At 32.6% G+C, this 20,530-nt stretch overlaps 1 protein-coding gene across 1 annotated transcript in view; it reads right to left on the reverse strand.

Annotated features, from left to right (window-relative positions):
* Window positions 1-338: 338 nt before the first annotated feature.
* Window positions 339-20,530, reverse strand: part of LOC134691207 (uncharacterized) — a 56,649-nt gene continuing 36,457 nt past the window's right edge. Inside the window, exons 17-19 of the mRNA XM_063551540.1 lie at window positions 18,591-18,766; window positions 16,379-16,470; window positions 339-5,577 (exon numbers count right to left, since the gene is read on the reverse strand). Coding sequence (XP_063407610.1) covers window positions 5,382-5,577; window positions 16,379-16,470; window positions 18,591-18,766 — 464 coding nt within the window. The 3' untranslated portion in view covers window positions 339-5,381. The remainder of the gene's footprint in view (window positions 5,578-16,378; window positions 16,471-18,590; window positions 18,767-20,530) is intronic.

Raw genomic sequence — 20,530 nt, forward strand, 5'->3', positions numbered from 1 at the left:
GTAGACCTTAGTCTCCTCTTCAAGACTTGGTCCAGGTGAAAAATAAATTGATCTAAAGTACATGTTATACATAGAAAACACATGTAATCTTGTAAGGAATGTCACTGCATAGGTGATGGCCAGTTATAGGGTGAACATTATAATTCATGTCATTGACTTGTATACTTTAAGTTTAAAGTGGAATACTCAAATACTGGATGTTCACATTCTTCAGGATCATGATTACAATATTTCCTTTATAGATATATATGAATGGATATAAACAAAGAAATTGAATACTATTTTGTCTTTGAAACTTATATTCCATAATGTGTAATTTATTAGGTTTCATCTATCAATAAAATAATGTTATAAATCTGTTATACATAGTTATTGATAAATCATCTTATATCATATACTTAAAAAAATATAATTAAAATCAAAATCACTTTAACAAAATACATATTAACTATATGTAAAACTTTTAGAGTCAATGATCCATGACTGAGGCAGCTTTTTCTAAATAATCTTCAATAAAATGATATGTGTAAATTCTAATACAACTGTCTTCTTAATATCATTGACCTACCAATTGCAATTCCCCTGTAAGAACTTATCATAAGCTTTAACAAATATGCAATAGTTTTAAAGTCGATTATGTTGTCATAGAATTTTATTTGCAGATTATTTTTATAGGTTACATTAGTTCTTTTAACTATTATACTTCCAAAAAAAAATGCAAATAACACAAAAATTGTCATAAAAGTGTAATAATTACCCAAACAAGAGTGTGTCCCAAGTACACTATCTTTTTCTTTGTTTCTAATGACCCATGAAATTGGGGTAAAAACTTTTATTTGGCTTTAAAAGTAAAAAAATCATATAGGGTACATGTTTACTAAGTTCCAAGTTGATTGGACTTCAACTTCATCAAAAACTACCTTGACCAAAAACCTTAATCTGAAGCAGGATAAATGAACAGACGAATGACCGGAGGCACAGACCATAAAACATAATTATAATGCCCCTCTACTATCGTAGGTGAGGCATAAAAAAAGTTGATAGACAACTTGGTTATGTAACTAACTTCAATGTTGCTGGTCATTTTTGTTGTTTAAGTTTCTCTCCATATATTCTAAATTTTTAGATAAATGCCAAAAACAGACAAAAAACTATTACTAAAAAAAAAAACTATTACTAAAAAAAGCTATTTGAAACCAGTAATAATAATTTTCTAGATTCAGTGGACCATGAAAATGGGGTAAAAACTCTAATATGACATTAAATTAGAAAGATCATATCGTAGGGAGCATATGTACACTAAGTTTCAAGTTGGTTGGCCTTCTACTTCATCAAAAACTACCTCAACCAAAAACTTTAACCTGCAATTGGACAAACAGACCGACTAACCAACGAACCGATGGATGAACGGAGGTACAGACCAGAAAACATAATGCCCATGTGGGGCATAAAAATAGTCATGAATGCTATTGAAACATTGGACTAGAGTTGATATACAATTTCTGCCAGGTTGATTCTCTTGATGATTCAGTTCAGAAAAAGTTAAAATTGGTCTACTAGTTTCACAAGGAGATATTTTTTAAAACTTTAGGATTATTGATGCAAATGACTTTATAGTGGACTTGAGATTTTCTTGATAACCTTGGAAATAACATACATTAACATAATTAGTAAAATGAAAATATTATATAGCTATACCTAGGTGTCACTTTTAACAAGTGAGGCTGATTCCATTAGTAGTTAAATAACTCTTTTAGGAAACCGGAACAAATTAAATGATGTGGCATTGTATAAGAGCAACAATGAGAAACCTAATTAAGAAATTACAGGTATAACATGTCTATTCAAAAATTTATTTAAAATATTTTATAAAAATCTAAACAATTACATAGGTTTGACCTACATCAGTAAACAATTATTATACTGATTAGAAAAACATTTGCAAAACATAAACCAACCTATTAAATGCCATTATCATACCTGCCAACTTTGGAAGTGCCCATGGGGGTTTTAGTGCATGACAACAATTTCAAAGGTTACAATTCATGGCAGCACTCCTTTTGCGCCAATTACTGTTTTTCAGGGGTATCATTTGCGCCAGTTTTCGGAATTCATTTGCGCCAATTTACCTGAACGCATATTGATTGTACATATTAAAGATTTATATATATATTTACGGTATCATATTTGTCTAATATATTTTTATTCGCTAAATAATTGTTACTCTTGTTGGTGAAAGGTGAGTATATATAATAGGATTACAATTAAACTAAAGGTATGCATACATATAATTATTAATTTTGGTTTCTTGTGTACAATTTGGAAATTAGTATGGCGTTTATTATCACTGAACTAGCATATATTTGTTTAGGGGCCAGCTGAAGGACGCCTCCAGGTGCCGGAAATTCTCGCTACATGGAAGACCTGTTGGTGACCTGCTGCTGTTGTTTTTTTCTTCGGTCGGGTTGTTGTCTCTTTGACACATTACCCATTTCCATTCTCAATTTTATATAAACAAACAGGCTTAAGGAATGTTGTGACAGGTTTAATCTTCAAATGAATTTTACATCTATGTATGTAGATTTTGAGGAGAGAATGCATGTTGTCGTTAAAGAGTTTTTCCCAGGATAAGGTGGAGGGAAGTCATTTTTCTTTAAATTGGCGCAATCGTATATTTAATTTTTGGCGCAAATGATACCATGTAATTTTAAAACAGGTGGCGCAAACAGAGCTTTGGAGAAAAAAGTTGTGGCGCAAAAGGACGCATTTTTGGCGCAAACGGATCTCTCCCCAATTCAAATTCGACGACTATTTTGCGCGTGCTGTTTTGTGAGCTAGAAAATGTGTCATATTTGTAAACTTTCTTAAGTTTATTTGCATTATTCTAGTTATTATATATCAATGCAAAAGATGAACATGTAGCTGCAAGACCAGGAATTAACTTTATGTGTAAGGATATTAAATAATTGTTGACTTTTCCAATTTTATTCTTATTCTGTGTAAGAACCTTCTTGCAGGTGAAAAATGATTTGCCATGTTCACAATTTTAACAAACAGAGGAATACAACACAAGTTTAAAATTTAGGATGTAAGAATAATGTTGAGAGAAAACGTTTTTATTTGATTGATTAATTTGATCATGAGAAATATAGAATTTGATTGGCTTAACAAAATCGTGTTTTAGAGGGTTTTTCATGATCACGATCGTGCAATCATGACAAAGGGTCAAAATCGTGTAGGACACACCTCAATCGGGAAAGTTGGCAGGTATGCATTATTGCCTTTTAATTGTTAACATTAGAAACACGTCATAATATTCACAACATAGATATTATCACTAAATTTCTTCGCCCAAAGAGAATATACACAACATGTTATTTCATACTGAAAATCTAATTATTATTAACATATAAATGATATATAAAATCTTGAACCCTCTGACTAATATTGAAAAATTAAGTTATAAATATGTAAACATTATAAAATCCTGAGCAATAGAAATTTGACCAGCACACCTTTTCTATTTCATGGGTTGAAAATGACAAATTGCCAACTAGAGCATACCTGCTCTTATCAATTAACCTAGGATGCTTGTTATGATTGTATATTAGACCTTAATACTTTTAATGCTGAAAATTGTTTTATTTCTCCCATAAATTCAGTTGAGTTTGACAATAAACAATCCATGCAATTTTTTCACATGAGAATCTGTAAATGGCAAGGGTAAATTTAATTTTGTGAGGTCGATTTTTTTTTAAAGAATAAATAAAATGCTTCGCTGAGCGCAGCCAGTCACGATAGCAGATGTTGAACTGTGAACAGTTGGGGGCAAATTTGGACACAATCATCAAGCTTGATACTGTCTGAATTTGGATTGTGATCAAATTTTGAACATAGTATAGGTTTTAAACACAAAATAAATGTCAAGATCTTACAAATATATATGAATACAGTGCAATTAAAAGATTTCTTCTTGAAACTTTTCAAAATTTTGAAAAATAAATTTGGACCCATTAAAACAAGAGTGCACACACTGAAATGTCTCGCCTTCTAAACTAATCCTTGATACTATCTTGATAGACCTAAATATAAAGCTTTATTTCAACTGTCATATAAACTCAACATTAACCATGAAAATGAAGCATTGATCAATGAACCATAAAAATGAGGTCAAGGTCAGATGCTAGGCAGACAGGTACAGCTAACAATTCTTCAATACAACAAATATAGTTGACTTATTGCTTATAAATAAAGAAAAACTGACCAAAACACAAACACTTAAAACTTAGCAATATGGAGCGTGAAAATGAGGTCAAGGTCAAATAAAACCTGCGTAACCGACATATAGATCATAAAATATTTCCATACACCAAATATAGTTGACCTAATGCATAAAGTATTAGATAAATAGACCAAAACTAAAAAACTTATTTACTTTGACCATTGAACCATGAAAATGAGGTCAAGGTCAGATGACACCTGTCAGCTAGACATGTACACCTTACAATCATTCCATACACCAATTATAGTAAACCTATTGCATATAGTATAAGAAAAACAGACCAAAACACAAAAATTAACTATAACCACTGAACCATGAAAATGAGGTCAAGGTCAGATGACACCTGCCAGTTGGACATGTACACCTTACAGTCCTTCCATACACTGAATATACTAGACCTATTGCTTATAGTATCTGAGATATGGACTTGACCACGAAAACTTAACCTTGTTCACTGATCCATGAAATGAGGTCGAGGTCAAGTGAAAACTGTCTGACAGGCATAAGGACCTTGCAAGGTAAACACATACCAAATATAGTTATCCAATTACTTATAATAAGAGAGAATTTAACATTACAAAAAATCTTAACTTTTTTTTCAAGTAGTCACTGAACCATGAAAATGAGGTCAAGGACATTGGACATGTGACTGACGGAAAGTATATACAAAGTATGAAGCATCTAGGTCTTCTACCTTCTAAAATATAAAGCTTTTAAGAAGTGAGCTAACACCGCCGCCGTAGCCGCCGCCGGATCACTATCCCTATGTCGAGCTTTCTGCAACAAAAGTTGCAGGCTCGACAAAAATTAGAACCCCAAACTTTTTGAATCCCCCCTTGGAGCTGTAAATTACCGAGCCTTTCCTTTGACAAAAATTAAAAAACAAATTGGAGAATTTATCATACTCTATATATAGCTAGTAAATACAAAAAAATGACAGAATATATTACTAAGGCTAGCATGTTTTACTAAATATGTTTAACTGATTGTCCTACAAAATTTAAAGAAATATATTCTAGCAGGAGTATTTGCCTCCATATTCCTCTGTCAATCAGACAATTATTAATATCCATTCTACTGGTCAAATTAGAATTCTTTGTTACACATGTTTCACCCTCTGAGGTTGCCATGGTGCCCAAATTTTCACTCTGTCCAAGTTTAATTTTTTCTGACTTATATTTGGAGGAACTGCTTGGTAAGATTTCAAGGACATCTGAGCTGCCATTAATCCGGCCTTGACACAGAGGTCGGGATCATGACCATGAACTATTCCACTGATCATTGTTGCTGCTAAACTACAAAGAGATGGATAATATATAAAAAAAATATCAATAATAGATACATGATACATAAGACTTTACATATCGCTATTGTGTGCATACTTGCATTACTTTTCTTTAAATTATGAAAACCTCATTAAATTACCATGAGATCTTAACTTATTGAACTTTTATTGTACAACAGGACAATTTCTTTAAACCATTATCCAAAGTAATCTGTGAATGTGTCTATGGGACACAGATGATGCACCACTGACCACCACCTTTTCCTGTCATATAAAGTTATAAAGGGTCAATCTGAAGAACGGTAAAAGTGACACTACCCAAATTTGTACTTGATCTGAGTTCAGTTGTAATAAGTATTGTGTAAAAGTTTTATTGCATTTGGTTCCGGCAAACTAAAGACTAAAGAGTCCACCTGAAATCAGCTTATACACATAAGTATTAAAAAGATGTGGTATGATTAATGAGACAACTGTCCACAAGAGACCAAAATTACACAGACATTAACAACTATTGGTCACTGTACGGACTTCAACAATGAGCAAAGCCCATACCGCATAGTCAGCTATAAAAGGCCCTGATAGGCGAGTGATATGAGAGCCAAAATTACATTTTTAATGCACCTACCTAACACATGGCTAAATTATATATCACTGGAAAGCTAAGAATGTGTACTTTCTAAATATCCCGGTCGTCAAAAGAAATTATGGTGCATTTTTTTTTTAATCGAGGTCAAAGGTCATAGGTGCAATTTCAATTCACGGATACTTCCAGTAGATAAATCGATTCAAAACAAATGCAAAAACGAAACAATTTTATAAGAATGCTGTATTACAATTGGGAAAATATATTTCTATCATACTATTAATCAATTTTGGTTGATTTTAACGGTAACGCATGTTGCGTAACGTTTTCTCTCAGAGTCTTTGAAAATCAACCTTTAAGTCACAAAAATATTTCTGTAGTCGCATTTGCATGATCTAAATCTTATAATACCTCCATATCATTTGATTACACGTATTTACAAACATGTATCTGCAAATTTGATATAAATAATCCGAAACAAAATATTTGAAGCAAGGGGAAAATATAACATATGACGTATTTTTAATTGTTTAGAATAAGTCCCACGATGAGCTGTACATTAAAATTGAGGAAGCGTATGGTCTCCTGTAAGTTTGAAAGACTGCCAACCGCTTCAAGATTAGACAACCATAGGGCAGATTTTTTTTTATTATTGTAGTGCAATATGTTGAGTCTGGATCATACCGCGTTTTCATTTACATCACTAAATCAGATATGATAAGAGTACTATAACTAACATTACTGAAATGAGTAAAGCACTACTAGTATATTTATATCAACAAATTGACCATTTTGATTTAAAACATCACAAGAAAATATGATCACTCATTGTACGTCAAACTGTGTTTGAGTTTACTTTAGTCGGCCGCCGTGTATCTTGAGATATCTAATTATTCAAACAACACTTGACAAAGAAGCTTTTTTTTTTAATTAATAAAATTGAGAATGGAAATGGGGAAGGTATCAAAGAGACAACAGCCCGACCATAGAAAAAACAACAACAGAAGGTCACCAACAGGTCTTCAATGTAACGAGAAATTCCCGCACCCGGAGGCGTCCTTCAGCTGGCCCTAAACAAATATACACTAGTTCAGTGATAATGAGGACAAGGTTATCATTTAAATATTGAACCTTTTATTTGGCTTTCTTATGTTAAAATCCCGTTAGCGTATAACCTAAATGATCGAAACGTTGGACCAATGGGATGTTGGACCATTTAGATATCGGAATATTGCGATATCGGAATATTATTATAGCTTCATTTTAACTTGTAATCTCATTCTTCTTATCGGTCAACATATCCATACATGCAAAGACAACTGCCTTGGCATGGGCATATATCATTATCAGTACAGCAGAGGTTTTGCCCAAAGCGGAACAAGATCTGCTATTTACAGATTGAATTACAAATTGGGAGTGGACATGATGGATTTGTCAAAGAGACACCAACCCGTTCAAAAAGCAGGTAACGGCCGAAGACCACCAATGGGTCATCAATGCAAGAAACTCCCAAACCCGGAGGCGTTCTTCAGCTGGCCCCTAAAACAAAATTTGTACTAGTTTGAAATGATAATTGACGTCATACTAAGCTTCGAAATATACTCAAGAAATTAAGATAAAAAATCATACAAAACTAAGAAAGGCCAGAGGCTTCTGACTTGGGACAGGGGCAAAATTGCAGCGGGGTTAAACATATTTTTTTTGGAAATCTCAACCCTCCCCTTTACCTATACCAATGCGTGAACAGATCAAATCTTATAGAAAGTTGCATAAAATCATACCAGACCGATGTTGCCTTTTAGCCAACCAAAGTCATACCGAAGAACTTTTATTGTTTCTGTAGATCTACATTGTCTTGGATAAGGTGTTGACCACCAGGAGAAAAAGAATGCCATGTAGAATTTAGGCCCCATTTTCAATTTTTCTAATCTCCTGAGCAGTCAAACTTGTTGATAGTAAAGCAAAGGTGTGTCCATAAATACGGTGCATTTGTAATAATAAACCTAAATGAAAAAGAATAAAAAAAATATTTAAAGATAATATACATTCTACTTTAGCTACATTTAAGCTTTATTAACAGCCACAGATGCGCAATCGTCCAAAAGACAAAACAGAAATGTTCTGAAAGCAGGTGGCATAATTTTAATTGAATAACTCAGTGAAATGTTTTTAGAAAATAGACATTCGTCTGATCGGATTACAACTTTACCGTATTTCTGCTTCCGTAAAATACTAGTAGCTGCATAAAGTGCTTGCAACCAGTTTGGCAGTCACTGCTCATATCTTTATATTCGACAGACTGTATATCACAGTCATTTTAAACGGGTAATTTTCCGTCATTACGGCATTAGACAAAATTATAGAGCTACTGTATACAATATTGGATATTGTACCTTGGCCTTGTTGATGCTGTATACATGTAACTATAAATTGGCCATATATTTTTAGTTTTTGATGAAGTTGATAATATGTTGTGTAGTTTTTTTCGGCGGCGATCCTCGGGCAAAAATTAAGCCCGGTTAACTGACCAAGTAACCAGAATACGTCGTTGTGTACACCCACGTCATCTTTAATCGTCGAAATGTTAGTAAACGCTGTTTTATGTTCAGAATTTATTAGCTCTTTACTTTCTTATTTCAAATTTTGTGGCAAATATTTAGCGATGCAAGCTTGATGCTTTAAAGATTTAATAGTAAAATGATCATGACTTCATTTGTAAATCAGATCATTGTAGGAGATATATGTAGTTACACTCAATACAGGTTGAGTTTGCTCCTCAGAGGATACCTTATGAAGTTGTGTTACTTGCTTATAGGCTTTATACATTTCCAAATAAACAAACAGACAAATCAGAATGAGTTGTAGATCTATACTGCCCTCGTCGATATAGGAGAAGAGACTTGTCGGTAGAATTGGTACATGTAGTACAAAGTCTTTGTACAATCAAACAGAAGAAAATAGGTTGTGCTTACTTTTGAAATATTGATAGCAACTCTCATGATATTTTGTATTTTCAAATGGGATGTTTTAATTTTTTTCATATTCATCGACTGCCAGTCTTCTGTAAACTTCGTCATACCGTTTTTCCACTGCGGCAATACAACTGTATCTTTATTTAAGTGTTGAACCAAATAGTTTCTTTGTAGTAGAAACCTGACAGACCATGCTTCTGTGTCAATCAATGGATAGGTTTTTGCTTTTTAGCATAGGAAGGGTTTTATTGTGAACTGGACTGAAAATTTTACAAGACTCGGAAGATTTTCTACAATTTTCCGATACGATTCCTTATTTAGAAAGGGGTGAATTCTACAGAACTCAAAAACTATGTTTTACTTTGATTTGATCTTAATTTCGGACGATTTTATATATATTTAAGCTACACTGAAGTTAAAGATAGAAATATAACCGTTTAAATATGATTTATCGTACTCTAGTAGCACTATTAAGTACACGGAAATCGACTAAAATATTCAGTAAAAAACGATATCGAAATAGATAAGGGATTCCGGAAACTATATTGATTTTACCCACCATCATAAAATTACAGAAATTCGTGATTTAAAGAAATGTTGAGATAAAGTCTTGATCTTGAATGAAAAAAACGATAACTGATGAGTAATTTGGTGTGTTCTAAAACAGATAGAGTGCGAAAGAACTTAATAAAAATTTAATTGTAGATCCGAAAAGGTCAGGATTATGAAAATTTTCGTACAAAATGTCAAATATTTAGGAGGAATGCAAAAGCATGCGGACTTACAGTTGTAAATATTGTTTTTCATTATTTTAAGAATATAATTCCTTAAATTATTCTGTCTAAAAGAAGAGATACGACTGATTTCCTTTGCTTGAAAAAAAATGTCGTAATTTTATAATTTTCAACTAATTTCTGAAATAAACGTCAATTTTACAAAAACTGCACCGTACGATTTTGTGACGACCGGGCAAAAATCAAAGTTTAATCATTATTCTTTCATTTAAAAACAAAATTAGCCGTGTGTTAGGTGGGTGCATTAAAGTCCTTAACTAGACGTCTTTTTCAAATATTACACTCGCCTATGATAAGACAATGTAAAACAATTCAAACGAGAAAACTAAGGGCCTAATATATATAAAAAAATGAATGAAAAACAAATATGTAACACATAAACAAACGGCAACCACAGAATTACAGGTTTAACAGTACAACATAAGAATGAACTATAAAAATCATTTGAAAAAGGCTTAACTCAACAGATGGACAAAAATACAAGTGGACGTGGCCAGCTACTTATACATCCCGACAAAAAAAGACACAATGAACAGATCTGAGAGTACTCACAGTATACCTAAAACGACAAAGTTATTTACCTACATATATATTATTAAAACCATTTTTTTCAAAAGCGATTTTTTTTCGAAGGGTTTAATATTTCGCAGTGGTGTCTTGGCATGGCTTTGTTTGTTTGCTTTTTGGCCTTGAATGTTTGTCCTTAATATTTTATTAACTGTGCATTTGCAATCAGATATTGCAGATCAAAGGAGTTAGTTCGGTAAGGGCCATATTTGGGCCCAATTATAAAGTTCATAGTTACAAGATAATAAATGTTTTAAGTTACCTTAAAGACATGTTAGAAAGTTAAACAGAACTGTTTTTGTCAAAGTTTAATTCGAACACGTTGATTTTTACAGTAAAAAAAGGTGAAAATAAGGGATTTTGGTGAAATTTGACAAAATCAGCTAGATTTCAACCAAATGAAGGACAAGGACACATAGAGCGCAGGCGTCGACAAGCTTAAGATCCAAATAAGACATGTGAAATGTCTTCACAACCAATATTTTAAAAGATCTTTGTTGTCGACGTATGCGCTCTATGTTTCCTATCCAATAATATATAGAAATTTACCCATTTTCATTGATTTTTTCTTGAAAAATCAATATGAGTACAACTTGTGACGTCATAATGAAACGCAGAAACATAAAATTTTCAAAAAAATGGTTTATATCTTAGCTAGGCAATGTATTAGCTGTAATTTATCGTGATATTAGTCACTAAATCTGAATTTGAAATTTACGCTAAAAAAGGGGGCCATTTTAGGACCTTATCGAACATACTCCTTTATTCGTTCATAGTGTGTTAATTTACCTTTTTTGATTGAGTTAAGCCTGCCAATTGATATTTTATTGTGTGATTTTCTATGTTGTGATGATATGCTATTGTTTCAGAAAAAGGGAGAAGGTTTGGTAATAAAACATTTAATTCAGCTGCAAATGTTTGCACCTATCCTAAGGGACCGGTCAAAATTTCTTGATGCATGGGACCGGTGCAAACTGTAATGGGACAAGCACTTTTTGCAGTGTTTACAGGAATGGGACTCAATGTTTTTTTCATTATTGGCAAGCATGGGACATGAACTTTTTGAAACAATGTCTGTATATGAAAAAAAATCTCCATTTCATATGCTTTAGAAGTTTCAATAAAAAGAAATGTGGTGTATAAACCAGCCATACTTTTAAGAAAATTGACAAAATGTGTGATTTCCATATACTTTGTATACAAATTATCTCCCTTGGATTGAAACAGAAATTTTGAAAATGGCCAAGCAATTAAAAGTGCTACTTCAACTATAATTAAACAAAATGAATTGTTTTAATGTTTCTGTTTTATTTTGTACATGTAGACCATTATTCCTTAAATAAAACAAAAATCTAACAGGCTCAGAAATGATGTTCAGTGATGACCCCCTGAACTACCTTAATCATAAATGTTATTATCATGATTATGCAAATTCAACAAACATTGTAGAATGAAAACTCTTTTTTTTTATAATACATACTGGCTGTAGAAAAAGAATGTTTGTGGAAATTTAACAAATACAGTAGCATACTACCAAAAGAAATGATTGGAATATTCATTCAAAGGTCACAACAAATCTGGAACCCATACCCAACAAGCTCTGAATAGCCCAGATATAAATATATAATCACTCAAGCTGCATATATGTTGAGATAGTAAATTTTACTTTTTTCCACTTTTAAAAAAAATGTTTAAAATACAATATTGTTGTAAGTGGAAGTTGGAGATGTTCACTTCTTTAATTTTGATGCTATTTTCACATTCCTCTCGTTTTAAATTTGAAAATTTAACTGTCTCGAGATGTTCACTTCTTCTGGTATGACTATTCAAATAATGGGGATTGTTTTATTCTAAGCAGAAAAAAAAATCATATTTTTGTAATTTTTTTTTTTGGAAAATTTACCTACCCACTGTTAATTTAGAATAGTTAGATTCTAAATTAAGCTGCAATTTTTTTGAAAAAATGTATTCTACCATACACTTCATACATGTTAATTGTTTAATATTGCATGTATCATTTATTATAATCAATAACATATTGTCATCTGTTTGGGCTCCTGTGTTGGCAATAACATATGCTTATGTATTGTTTTGTTTACTTTATAATAGCAAAATAGATACAGTTCACACATAGTAGCATTATTTTTCAGCTATCCAAATACATTGTAGCATGAAATGTATCCACAACTTTGATCATGTTTTTGTGCTTTAACATGGGACACACACTTTTTTACTAGGTAAAGTGCATGGGACAAGCATATTTTCATTCTGCCAGTAGCCATGGGATCAAGAGAATTATTTCAGACAATTTTCTTTTTGCACCGGTCCCATGCATCAAGAAATTTTGACCGGTCCCTAAGTCAGGAATCTGATGTACAGTAGTTGTTGTTTGTTTATGTAATTTATATGTGTTTCTCGTTTCTTTTTTTTTTTATATAGATTAGACCTTTGGTTTTCTTGTTTGAATGGTTTTACACTAGTAATTTTGGGGACTTTTATAAATTGTTATTTGGATGGAGAGTTGTCTCATTGGCACTCACACTACATCTTCTTATATCTATTAAAAAAAGCCTTCTTTTCTGTTTCAAGGGATTAGTTAAAACAAGAATATCAGTTACATATTCATAGATTAAATGAATAAGGAATTGAATGACGTACATGTATGATTTATTTTCTGGAAAATAGGCCTTTTATTATTTCAAGATGATATAGGTAAGCAATTTTCAAAAGGCCTAAAAAATAATATTTACAGGTTGAGTAATATAATAATGATAAATCAATAAAGTACAACAGAATGAATTTCTTTTTACTTGAAGCCATATTAATAACCTGAATAAGCTGAAATGTTTTTATCATGTAAAATATAAAACCAAAACACATAATAAACAACACCTATCCATGATTCGTAGCCTGAATAATTAGGGTCCTTTCCCTGACTTTCTTATGAGGCAGTCATTGGATTAATAGTAGCATCATATTTTTATAGACTGGGTATCCATCAGATAAAAGTTATACGGTCTTCCATAGAAACCAGTCAGACTATGAATCTTCACCCAGACATCTTTGTTGTTCTATCGATCTTTAAAACTGTCCAATTAGTGTGAAAGTTAGTAAGTCAATATAACCTTTAACCACACATTCTATTTGACGGCAATTAAATGTTTCTCAGTTAAAGCTTGTAAATCAGTTTAAAATAAATTTATTTCTGCCTGATTTAACTTATTAAAACATTCAATAATTTTTCTCTTGAAGATTGTTCATTTATCAAAATCATTATGTTTGTTTTATTTCTGAATTATACATTATGATCGTCATATTTTGTTAGATTTCTTTATACAAATAAGGAGATGTGCGATCTTTTACCAATTATAGTTAATATTCTCTCACATATATGCTATTCAGTGGCGGATCCAGAAATTTTCATAAGTGGGGGCCCACTGGCTGACCTAAGAGGGGGCCCACACCAGTCACGCTTCAGTGATTCCCTATATAAGCAACCAAATTTTTTTCCAAAAAGGGCCCCCCCCCTAAATCCGCCTATGCTCTTCAATGCAACAATTCAAACATAATTCCTCACAAACCAATCTTAAGGACTGTTTTGTATTTGCAGTTAAGATTTAAGAATGTACTTTTCTGTGTGTTCTCATACTAGTTTTAACAAGTATGGACACAACATTTAAGCTTGATACAGCTCTGAATTTGGATTGTGATTAAATAGTTGACAAAACATAGGTTTCTGACACAGAATTAATGAACTTAAACTTAAAAACTTAAAAAATTTAAGTCGGACATTTACCTATTATGGTCCAATATCCAAAATCTAAATACATGGTTAGATTCAGCATATCATAGAACCACAAGAATTCAATTTTTGATGAAATCAAATAATGTTCAATTTTAGACCCTTTAGACCTCAATGTGGACCAATTTAATAACTTGGCCCAAATATTAAAAATCTATATACATGGTTAGATTCAGCATATTGAAAACCCCCATATATTCAATTTCTGTTGAAATTAAACAAAGTTTAATTTTTGACCCTTTGGACCTTATAAATGTAGACCAATTTGAAAACTGGACAATACTGTGCAATTGAATATTTCTTGCTATTGCGCAAAATTGTGCAATTGAAATTTCTAGCTATTGCGCAATATTGTGCAATTAGATATTTCTAGCTATTGCGCAATACTGTGCTATTGAAGATTTCTTGCTATTGCGCAATACTGTGCAATTGAAAATTTCTTGCTATTGCACAATATTGTGCAATTGAAAATTTCTTGCTATTGTGGAATACTGTGCAATTGAAAATTTCTTGCTATTGCACAATACTTAATATAATAATTTTGGACGCCAATTTGGACCAACTTGAAAACTAGGCCCATAATCAAATATCTAAGTACATGTTTAGATTCAGCATATCAACATGATGAAAGAACCCCTAGAATTGAATTTTTGTTAAAATCAAGCTAAGTTTAATTTTGGACCCTTTTGGCTCCTAATTCGTTGGAACAAAAACTCACAAAATCAATCCAAACCTTCCTTTTGTGGTCATAAACCTTGTGTTAAAATATCATAGATTTCTATTAACCCATTAACCCCTAATGACGCATATAGGCGTCATGGCGACAACCATTCTTTGATGGCACGTATGACCCTCCATACCTTTTTTGAATTGCCCAACTTGAACTGTCATGATAGCAGGGACTTCAACCAAGCAGTTCATGGTCCATTACCTCTTGTCAGACGTCTGTTCATGAAAATATGGCATTTTGAAAGCTGTTTAAGAGTTCAAAATCGGAAAAACGTGAAAAGTAGCCAAAATCAGGTGGGGGTGGGCATCTGTTGATGGCCACTACTTAACTGGTAGTCATTGTAGGTATACACTATTATCGTAAATGCATGCATAGGTGGTATAGGAACACAAAGAGGTATAATATGGACAATAGGAATCTAGTCTGTACCTGACTTGACGATAATAATTCGCCAGCAAGACACTTTAAAAGTCCCATATACTCCCAGTTAGCATGCATGGACTGCTGTAACAATAGGGTAATACTTGAATGACACAGAAACACAGTCTGGTTAATGTTCACCTCTCAAGGTCATTTTAAAATCGGAAAATAGACGGAAAATGACCATTTTTCAGTGGGGGTTGGTTCAAACCCACGAGAAAATCTTCCACCTCCCACCCCAGCCCCCCAGCCATGCCTTCCGCCCCCAAATGTCAATACATAGTTTAATAGATGAGCAGCAGTTACAGCATCAAGAGTCTGTAATTTGCATATAATTTGCATATTATTGCAAATTTTCGAAAATGGCTGATTTTCCAGAAATCTCTTAGGGGCCAATGAGTTAACTTATACTAAAGTTATTGTGCAAAAACCAAGAAAAGGCTTATTTGGGACCATTTTTGGGTCCCGAATTCCTAAACTGTTGGGACTTAAACTCCAAAAATCAATCCCAACCTTCTGTTTGTAGTCATAGACCTTATGTTAAAATTTCATAAATTTCTGTTTACTTTAAAAACTAAATTTATTGTGGGAAAACCAAGAAAAATGCTTATTTGGGCCTTTTTTGGCCCCTTATTCCTACACTGTTGGGACCAAAACTCCCAAAATCAATCTAAACCTTTCTTTTATGGTATTAAACCTTGTGTTTAAATTTCATAGATTTCTATTTACTCTTACTAAAGTTAGGGTGCGAAAGCCAAATGTTTTTGGACGACGAAGCCAACGTGATACATTTGTACCAATATACGACCAAAATTTTTTTAATTTTTGCGGTTGTATAAAAAGAACTACAAAGATACACTGTTTGTTTATTTTTGTAAAGAGTGGGCAACTAAATGTAATATAATAAAACGTTAAATCTGTTGTTTCTGGCTTTAGTACATACCAATCTCCTGCTCCAGATACACTGACAATATTCTCTGGAGGATATCCTGCATTAAATGCTGGGAAAATGTCTGCTGTCATCTTGTCAGAATGCTGCAAAAAAATAAAACAAATACTTAGATAACATTTAATTGAGCAATTTTCTGTAGGAAATGAACAAATGTAAGTTAAAATACAACCAAACAAAAGATAAAGATTATTCATTCTTTGTCTTCATTCAGGTATTTTGTTGAAACAAGAGTGCACACGCTGAAATGTCTCGCCTTCTTTACTAATCATTGATATTATGTTCATAGTCCTAAATATAAAGCTTTATTACAACTGACACATAAACTAAACATTAGCGAAGAAAACTAAACATTGACCAATGAAATATGAAAATGAGGTTGAGGTCAGATGACCCATGCCAAACTACAAGTTTAGTTGACCTATTGCTTATATTTTAAGAAACAGAACAAAACACAAAAACTTACACTGAGTAATGAACTGTGAAAATGAGGTCAAGGTCAAATTAAACCTGTGTGACTGACCTATAGATCATGAAATATTTCAATACACCAAATTTAGTTGACCTATTGCACAATGTATTAGGAAAAATAACCAAAACTCAAAAACTTAACTTTGACCACTGAACCATGAAAATGAGGTCAAGGTCAGATGACACCTGCCAGTTGGACATGTACACCTTACAGTCCTTCCATACAGTGAATAGACTAGACCTATTTCTTATAGAAGCTGAGATATGGACTTGACTACCAAAACTTAACCTTGTTAACTGATACATGTAATGATGTTAAGGTCAAGTGAAAACTGTCTGACAGGCATGAGAACCTTAGAAGGTACACACATACCTAATATAGTTATCTTTTTACTTATAGTAAGAGAAAATTTAACATTTCAATTTTTTTTTTCAAGTAGTCACTGAATCATGAAAATGGGGTCAAGGACAATGGACATATGACTGACGGAAACTTCGTAACATGAGGCATCTATATACAAAGTATGAAGCATCTAGGTCTTCTACCTTCTAAAATATAAAGCATTTAAGAAGTTAGCTAACACTGCCGCTGCCGGATCACAAGTTTGCAGGCTCAACAAAAAATTAACTTGAACTGTTAAAGTGGACTAAAACTACTGGCTCCCCTTCATGTTCAGAAGTCATTCTGTAAAGAAAATAACAAACAAACACATTCTAATACAGCAAATAAGAATATATACTGATTTGGCACATTAAATGAGGTAGTCCTGAATTTTCAGAGGGTCAATATGATACATGTACTCAGAGAGGAATATGAAGATTTGTGCAATGTTAAAAGGAATTGTCTCAACCAATTAAATGTTGATTTCACTATCACTATCAATATGTATATACTGTAGAATAATATAGGGTTATTGCATGAATATTGGGGAATATTGTCCCCAGTAGAACTTTATAATACACAAGCTTGCGAGGGACAATATTCCCCAATATTCATGTAATAACCCGTTTATTGTATAGCTATATAATATTTAAAAGTAAAAATTTGGTTTAAACTAAGATTTTGTCGTTGATGACGTCATGAACTTTGAAGACTAATTGCACTAGGGCAATATTAGAATTTATTGCACGCTAACTTTTGGTTACTTTCTGTGGGAAATTTATATTGCTTTACAATAATATATCGTAGTATACCTTACATTATAGATTAATCATTTAATTGGCTAATATTGAATGAATCATGTGTTATAGTTGCATTTCAATGTTTTTTCCCAACAAATTTAAAGTATGACATTATTAAACATCGGATAAACAAAAACAAATATGGCAACAGCCAGTTAAGAAGCCCATCAAGTGACACAGAAACAAGATCAAAGAAGGCTTGGAATTTCATATAGTGCCAAAGATATCTCTTGTAAATGGCCCTGAAAGGGGCCATATATATTTTAAAGAAAGAGTCTACCTTTGTTGTACATACTTCTATAATGAGACTGACACAAAATAGTTTTCTAACCTAAGTGTTTTTTATACAATCAGTAACAATATATATTTTACTTTTAATTGTAACTTGTTCATTCGGTATAATAAAACAGTTATGGCACATTCAGTTGGTGATGTCAAACATTGTCATCAACCCAAGTAAGGGTTGACAATGTTGGATATACACCTCCTTAGCAGGCCATAATTGTATATATAGTATCTATTTATAATTTATTTGCTTTTCATGAACATTCACCTCAAGTCTGTATCCTTTGACAGGAAACTTCTGATGCTGACTCCTCTGACACAACATAACTCCATGTCTTCCTAGTGTCACTAAGACAATTGGTACTTCCTCAATGATGACCTTTGTCAGCCAAATAGCTTCATCTATAATTCCTTCTAAAGTCACTACATCTGCATCTTTATGACCTGCAGACAAAAGTAAATAAAGGATCAGTAGAAAATCTATATAATTATATCTATGACATTTTCAGTCGTTCATGCTAATATTTAAAAATCAAAGCGCTGTAAGCACCGTAGGCAGTTAACCAAAAACCAAGGCAAACATAATTATGAAAACTGTGGCAATGTTGCTTCAACTATTTTTTAAAGATTTAAAAGAACAAACATTAAACATTCATATATAATTGTGCATTTATGTTCATTTAATGAATTAAACATTAAGGCAAATTATTCATATTTGATCAAGGTTTTCAATAGCAAAGCACATGACCACGAATGGTCATGAGTCTTTCGTGAGTCAGCAGTGGTACAAATTTGCAATGATTGCATTTCTTCTAGTTGAGCCTTATTGTTCGCATTAGTTGACTGTTAGTAGTTCAAGTTGATTTTAGTACGAAGTTGTAAAAGTATGAATGGACTTGCTTCCCTGGAAAGAAAACTTTACAGTACAAAAGTTATGAGACACAAATCAGACAAATGTTTACTACTACAGAGATCAATGGTGAGGTCTGACTGACCTGTCCATAGTAAATGTAAATGACTCCCACCTTCACCCCAAGTCCATGATGTCTAAGTTTGGAATAAAATGACAGGTGTTAGAGTCTAGCAAAGAGATATGCATATGTGTCGCCTATGAGATTGACCTTGTATGTCATTCAATCTTTTTGAAATGAAAAACAGGAATGAATATGGTTTAGGCATTGGTATCTAAATCTTTTACAAGTTCTCAAAACACACACAAGAGTGTGTGGGGTGACCCTAGGGACTACCCCTATTTTTCATTTGATTTATAATATATTCCCATACATGAATATATATAGTTTATTGGTGGGGATCTCGACCGTTATCAAGTTTTCAAACAGGAGGGGTGGGGGACCCCAGTGACTTCCCCTATATTTCATTTGATTTGTTATATTGTCCAATGCATGATTATATATGGTTGAGGGGTGGAGATCTCATCTGTTTCTAAGTATCAAACAGGAGTGGGTAGGGTGACCCTAAGGACTCTCCCTATATTTCATTTGATTAGTTCTAATACATGAATATATATGGTTTAATTTAAAGGTGGGGATCTAGACTGTTTCCAATTTCTCAATCAGATGACTGCAGGGACTCCCCCTATATTTCACTTAATTTAGAGTTGGGGATCCCAACTGTTTCAAAGTTCATAAACATGAGGGGTAGGGTGACCACAGGGACTTCCCCTATATTTTATTTGATTTGTTATATAGTCTTATACATGAGTATATATCGTTAAGGGGTGATGATCTCGAATTTTTCCAAGTTCTCAAACATGAAGGTGTACAGTGACCATAGGGACCCCCTTATAATTCATTTGATTTGTAATATTGTCCCATACATAAATACATATTATTTAAGATTGTGGATCTCGGCCGTTATAAATTCTCAAACAGAAAGGGGTAGAGTTGCCCCACGAACTCCACCTATATTTCATATGATTTGTTATATTGTCCCATACATGAATATATATTGTTTAGGGGTGACGATCTTGACCATTACCAAGTTTTGGTCATTTTGGTTTCTTGTGGATAGTTGTCTCATTGGCAATCATACCACATCTTTTTTTTATATAAGAAAATTCCAGCTATTTTAACTGACCTATCAAAATTGAGAAGAAAAAAATACCCCTTGAAATTGCAGTAATAGGTTTAACTTGAAAAGCCTTTAACATGCATTACCAACATTTATCACTGATAAAAAAGATTATAT

This window comes from Mytilus trossulus, chromosome 11 (assembly GCF_036588685.1).
Source record: "Mytilus trossulus isolate FHL-02 chromosome 11, PNRI_Mtr1.1.1.hap1, whole genome shotgun sequence".
NCBI classification, from domain to species: Eukaryota; Metazoa; Mollusca; class Bivalvia; order Mytilida; family Mytilidae; genus Mytilus; species Mytilus trossulus.